Here is a 6,807-nt window from a genome sequence, read left to right on the forward strand (position 1 = left end):
TTTCTTCAGGAAGCCTCCGAAGCGGTGCAACTCGGAAAGGGGAAGCCATTCAAAACAAACCATGGCGGTAAAAATGGACGCGCAAGATGTAACAAAATCACTCGCCGGTGAGACAAACGAAGAATTCCGAGTGCGGCTGACGTCTAAAAAAGAAACTATCGAACAAATGAATCAGTACAAAGCGATTTTAAACAAAGCACTGGACGGACAAACGGGAATTCCGGAGAAAACGAAGCGACTTTTACTTGAGCAGCTGCTGACGGTGAGTTTATAGAAGCGACTCCGCAATAAATAAATAAACAAACATACATAAATAAATAAATTCATTAATGCCAGGTTTCCCTTCCAACTGTAAATGAAAACTGTCAGGCAAATTCAAACAACTAAGTTTTATTATTAATGTTGTGTCCTCTTTTGCGTGCAGGACTTTGAGGATGCCGTTCAAGCAAACGTGTTGGTGAATGGACAGACGTGGGACGATGCCCCAAATGACGATGGTGAACAATGCGTTCATGTTACCCGCACAATATGTGCGACTTTATCTGTTAAGCGAGCTAAACCATCTCTCCGTCGTCCTGTCAGATGAGGACAAGTTGGCCCACCTGGAGAAGACGCTGGACGATGCCATCATGGAGACGGTGTATAAGCGACGCGCATTCCCCCCGCAAATCCTGCGCTCGGCGTTGCGCTCCCTCAAAGCAGAGAGGCAACTTCTGGTGGGTGGCGTGAACACTACAATACAAGACTGATGAATTTACTGTCTTACAGTCTTCAATCTGCAAATCCACCATCACGCTGTTCAAAATCCATCCATGCATTAATTTTCTAGAGCGCTTCTCCCCACGAGGGTCGCGGGTGAGCTGGAGCTTATCCCAGCCGACTCGGGGCGAGAGGTGTGGTACACCCAGGGCTGGCCCAAAGTCAATCGCAGCGTATATTAACAAACAAGCATTCAATCTCACATTCTCACCTATGGACAATTTAGTCTTCTGTGAAACTAACATGCATGTTTTTGGAATGTGCGAGCAAACCGGAGTACCTGGAGAAAACCCATGCAATGTTTTATGTTTTACACAATACAGTGCTTTATTTTTTTTTGGGGGGGGGGGCTGGAATGGATGAATGACATTTCAGTTTATTTGAAAGAGGAAAATTAAACAAGTTCGGAACTTGAGAACCTAACAACTTCAATTTGTAAGTCAAGGTACGTCACACAATTAACAATGTCAAATGTTCAATAGACAAGCAAAATACCTCGCTGACTGTTCATATCCAAAAGAGACTGACTTTAAAAAACGTAGAGAAATGATCACAACAAGGTTTCTAACTTGAGCAACATGTGTTCTAACTAAAGAGTCCGTCCCCCTTACTGTGCATTTTACAGGTATAGTTCTGACCAAAAATAATCACACAAAAAACCCAAATCTTTTATTTTCACATAATCACATGAAAATATGATTCTACAAACAAAGTCGTCATTGCGCTTCTTCATGAGACTCATCTGAGAATATGAAACATGCAAAAAATATTCAGTGTGTGTGTGTGTGTGTTATATTATGAACTTTGTATGAATTATGCAAAGTGCTAACAGTTGGGAAAGACTTAATATTAGCTTGTGTCATGTTCTTTAGGACTGTTATGAAAAACCAGTCAAACCTCAGCAGATGCTCACAGATCCTCAGACAGGTAATCATACACACGCACACAAACTCTCCCACATGTGACTTAATTGAGACTATATACATTGCTTCCCCCTGCTGGAATCAAAGTGTATCAGCAGATCCTTAAAGTCTATCTATCCATGGTGGGGTACAATCTGGGTTGGTCGCCAACCTTTGGCCCCGGGCACATGGAGATAAGCAATTGATTGGTTGCCAGTCAATGCCGGGGACGATAATATTTGAGTGGAGTTCATGTTTACAGCCCCAATGATGTGTCTTCAAGTGAAAAGTAAGGAAGGATAATAACATACGACAATTCTCACATTGGCTGCGGTGAAAAACCTTTGGTGCTGCGATACATGGGACATAAACCTACCTGGACAGCGTGATTACTGAGACGAATATAATGCCAGGAGGCGGGAATTCTGGGAAGTTTTGGTAATACATTTTTGTAATTTGTGTTATGCGATCAGAGAACTTGATGAAGGACCTGTCAGATCGGACATCTGGACTGGCAAAGCACACCACGCAAGTCATAAAGGTATAATTACACACATTCACAAACAGTAATCCCTTGCGATATCACACTTCATTTATTGCGGATTCAGTGCATCGCAGATTTTTTTTTATAGGTCAATGTAGTGCAGTTGATGATGATGATGATGATGATGATGATTATGTGTGTTTCCAGTCCATCTACATGCTGGAGAATCAGGCCAAACTCTTACACGAGGTGATCAACATGAAACCCAATCAGGCGTCGGAAGAAGTGCATCAAGATGTGTTTGGCAGCAGCCAAACAGCAGAAGCTCCGCCTCGCCCACCGGACCCGACCCAGAGCAGCGAGATGCGGAAGCAGCAGTCGACCCGACGAGACGCGGATGACGCTGTCACCTCAGCGGGATACGTGGGAAAAAAGTAAAAAACAGTTTAGTGTTCAGTACGTTAAGTGACGTTTGAATCATAACCGTGCTTACTGTTAAGCTTTTTGAGTTACCAAGCTGACATTGATAAAAAAAAGAAAAATTATTTTACAAAAATAATAATCTATACTGGCGGCACGGTGGACGACTGGTTAGCACATCTGCCTCACAGTTCTGAGGACTGGGTTTCAAATCCCGGCCCCGCCTGTGTGAAGTTCGCATGTTCTCCCCGTGCCTGCGTGGGTTTTCTCGGGCCATTCCGGTTTCCTCCCACATCCCAAAAACATGCATGGTAGGTTGATTGAAGACTCTAAATTGGCCGTAGGTGTAAATGTGAGTATGAATGGTTGTTTGTTTATATGTGCCCTGCGATTGGCTGGCGACCAGTGCAGGGTGTACCCCGCTGGGATAGGCTCCGGAACGCCCGTCACCCGAGTGAGGATAAGCGGAACGGAAGATGAATGAGTGAATGAATAGTCTAATGTGTGGATGTAAAGTATATTCAAGGGAAATGGTTTTGTGAAGACAAATAAGATAACATTTATTTTAAATTCAGTGTTTACCTCGTTCATTTCACCTTGGAATTGATTTCCAACACTTCAGAAATTCCCACCCACCAAAAATTTCACTTTTTCAACCAAACCTTTCCTCCTTTTGACCCAATATTCCCATATTATGACATATTCTACATTATTCCCTCCTCATTCAACATTTCTCGACCTATTGACACCATTCGAATATGCAGCTCATTTCGCTTCATTCAATATCATTTCACATTATGATTGTACATCATTCCATGTAATTCGACATGATTCAATAGCATTCCACAAGGTTTCAACCAGCATTTCACCATTCACACGCAATTTCTCCAGGAATTACAGTCTAGCTGTATGTTGAACTTGTGTACATTTAATAAACACAGTGACCGAGCCATCAATTTTGTCTTTACTGAATCACCTGCAAAAATGTCATTTAAAAGAAATAAGGTAAATCATCAATGAATACAGATATTAAATGTTTCACCATTCTTTATTCTTTTCATTAAACAAGGCTTAGAAAAACTATCACCGTAGAAATGTCATTGAAAATATGCAGTTTGTCCACTGACTTTACATTAAGTTCACTAATAAGCCAAGAGAGGTCGCCAAACACTCAATGACGCAATAAGCTGAGGTGCCCATGTGCAACAGCGTCCCTGGTGGTGAATTTATCTGGGAAAAAATATTTACTGTATTTGTATTTGTTACCTACGTACTTATAAATATTAAAGGTTATTTTATTTTGATCTTGTCATGATGTTTTTTTTTTCCCAGCGGTTGCAAATGCATGTGTTCATAAAGCTTTTTTTAATCATAAAAACATTACGATTGTATGGAGGCTTTATATCGATTCATAGATCATACGTTTTGTGTGATTGTTTTGATAATAATAACATTCAAGCGACTTTGGATAGATGCTTTAAATATATTCATGACTAATAAATGGTGTTTTTCATCACAAAAATAATGAAAACACTGTTTGGATGCTTTACAACTACTAAAATCCATCCATCCATTTTCAAAACCGCTTATCCTGGTTAGGGTCGCGGAAATACTAAAATGATATTTTGAAATAAAAAAACAAACTTCAAGGATACTTACGTATCTATAAATTAGAAACAGTGTTTTCAATAATAATATTTTATTATATTATTATTAATCCATCAACACAGGATTGAAGCTTTACATTTACAGCAAAAAAATAAATTATAAACTGCTTTAATAACAGGAAATTAAATAACTTTGGATAGATACTTCACAACACCAGTAAGAGTGTTTTTAACTATGAAAATTGCAATAACTGATAAAGGCAGTTTGCTTTAAGGTCAGTCGGAGGTCACAGGGGTCACGGTTGTCATTTGGTCTCGGTCACCTCGCAGTGACGTGCTCTTGTGCTTCCCCTTCGCGCCATCATCGTCTTCTTCTTCTTGCAGAGGTCTCGATAACATTAGGAGAAACGGGAAGTTAGCGTGGCCAAAAAGGTGACCAGAGAACATTGACAGGAAGTTATTTGGAGCGCTTTCATTGTTGAGTCAAAACAGCTTCTATTATTATTATACACGGTATAATGCTAAAATAAGACCTTTATTTTTGAAAGGTTAGTTCAACAGCCTCCAAAACAAGAAAAGGATCCTCTTGGGAGCAGATTTGAGTATTATGGCTAGCACATGTTAACGGGATGAAAGTGTCTTCAAGTGCCAACGAACAAATGTTTCACGTTAGTTGAGGTGTTTGTGCGTCAACTGCGAATGAATACAATTTCGTTCATTTGGCTTATTTAGAGGAAGATGCAAATCTTCTCAGTGATAAATCTTTGAGCACATTTTTAGGATCGTAGCACGTGCTAACCTGATGAAAGTGTTGTCGATTCATGGTCGCTGAAATGTTTTGCTATGAGTTAACGGGAGCGCATCTTCTCGGAAGCACGTTTTAGCACCTGGTTCGCATCGTAGCCCGCTCATACTAACACGATGACAGCCTCTTTGGTGAACTTTTTACTGTTTTCTATTTTAACCGTGGACTCCAACTCAACTTCCTATTTTTTTTGTTTGTTTTTGCGTCAGCCTCTCGACATGATGGCTAACTTGCTAAGCTTGACATGCTGCTACTAAGGCTGAACTTAGTACAACTGACAGGGAAGTTGCTTCAGGCTTCTTACCGCCATTTGTGACAGACTTGCATCAGACTCATCATTGTTCTGAGAGAATGACTAAGTATACTGTGTGTGTGTGTGTGTGTGTGTGTGTGTCTCCTTTGACCTCATATTAGCCACGCGCGAAGTGCAGCGTGTCAATGTTTGAGCTAACAGGAAGACAAAAGTTTGAGAAGAGAATCGTGAGACGACAGACCAAAATCCAAACCAAATGTGAGAGTGTAAAAAGACTTCAATCGAGTTTTAAACATTTCTCCAGAGGTAGCCACTTGGAGCCTCCTGACTTCTTTTTTGCTTTCAGAGTAACCAAAAGACCAACTTGTTGGGAGCAAATGCATGAACTACGGCTTCTGCATCACTCATTGATAGAATGGGCCGTATTTCAGCGATATTGCAAAAAATCCAAAAACGCAGTTTAAGTAATGGTCCTAATGTGCAGAGTCGAGGAAAATCTAACGCAGATTTTTTTTTGCTAAGCCACTGGATAATGGTACTTTTATTACAACTAAATGTTCTCAGGGTTAATAAGCAAAACGTTACAGAACATTCATTTTTTGTAATACCAATAAGACACGGCGGCTCCAGATTACAGCAATTGCGTGGGTTTATTATCGTCAGCATGGCAACGGAAGCTGATGTCATATTTGTGTTTGATATCTCCAAGTGGCAGCATATAAATACTGTACAATACAGGGCTGAGTACCGATTTCTGCGGGACCCCTCAGGTAACGTTGCAATACTTAGAGGTCACATTGCTGTGGATTACATGTTGTGTCCTCTCTGAGAGATAAACGCTAAACCAGGAAATCGCTAAGCCTTTAATACTGATATACGTTTCAAGGCGACCTAGTGGTAGATTATGATCTATGATTTCGTTGAGCTTTCGTGCCACGATTCTTTTCAATAATTGTGGATATAAAGGGAAGAACTAACACTGGTCTATTGTTACTTCGACCCCTTAGTGTCGAGGCTGGAGCTTTAAGTTAGGGTCTAATCATGGCTATCTTAAAAGCTGCAGGTACAGTGCCAGAGGAGATGTATAAGTTCATAATGTTAAAAATAGAAGGTCCTAGGGTTGGAAACAGCTCTTTAACCAGTTTCCCAGGGAGGGCGCTCAAGCAAGTATGTTGTCTGTTTTGCCGCACTAACGAGTTGTGCGAGTCTTTCAAGGGATAGTCCCTCAAGTTACTTTTTTCCCGTTTCAAGTTATATCAAGTGACCATTGTGGATTTTTCTTTTATTAACAGAGGGGTACCAACAATTTGCTCAATTTATGTTGTCCGCTTTGGGATCCAAGAGTTGGCGTTTACGCCTCATTATACTACTTATGATAGGCACGTCTACCAAATTTCATGTTACTAAGGCCAACAGGCCTCTGGCACTTGTTAAGTTTCCTGTTTTCGACCGCTTCAAAGCCAAATGTCAGAATTTGGTCTTTTTGAGACTTTTTTTGTGGGTCTCCTCATGAGATGCGACTGCTACACGACCACCGTGTTTGTTTTTCGGAAAACACAAGACACAAGTTTCTGTGG

At 40.7% G+C, this 6,807-nt stretch overlaps 1 protein-coding gene across 1 annotated transcript; it reads left to right on the forward strand.

Moving 5' to 3' along the window:
* nsl1 (NSL1 component of MIS12 kinetochore complex) lies at positions 1 to 3,869 on the forward strand. The gene is made up of 6 exons (XM_061754833.1): positions 1 to 262; positions 425 to 497; positions 583 to 716; positions 1,632 to 1,686; positions 2,135 to 2,202; positions 2,353 to 3,869. Exons 1-6 carry the CDS (start codon positions 62 to 64, stop codon positions 2,581 to 2,583), a joined length of 762 nt encoding a protein of 253 aa, XP_061610817.1. The 5' UTR covers positions 1 to 61; the 3' UTR covers positions 2,584 to 3,869.
* The last annotated feature ends 2,938 nt before the right edge of the window (positions 3,870 to 6,807 follow it).

This window comes from Phyllopteryx taeniolatus, chromosome 18 (assembly GCF_024500385.1).
Source record: "Phyllopteryx taeniolatus isolate TA_2022b chromosome 18, UOR_Ptae_1.2, whole genome shotgun sequence".
NCBI classification, from domain to species: Eukaryota; Metazoa; Chordata; class Actinopteri; order Syngnathiformes; family Syngnathidae; genus Phyllopteryx; species Phyllopteryx taeniolatus.

Coding starts and splice junctions, on each gene's coding strand:
- nsl1 (XM_061754833.1), top strand. CDS start 62: ATGGCGGTAAAAATGGACGCGCAAGATGTAACAAAATCACTCGCCGGT. Junction 498..582: donor CGATGCCCCAAATGACGATG/GTGAACAATGCG, acceptor TCGTCCTGTCAG/ATGAGGACAAGTTGGCCCAC. Junction 1,687..2,134: donor GCTCACAGATCCTCAGACAG/GTAATCATACAC, acceptor TTATGCGATCAG/AGAACTTGATGAAGGACCTG.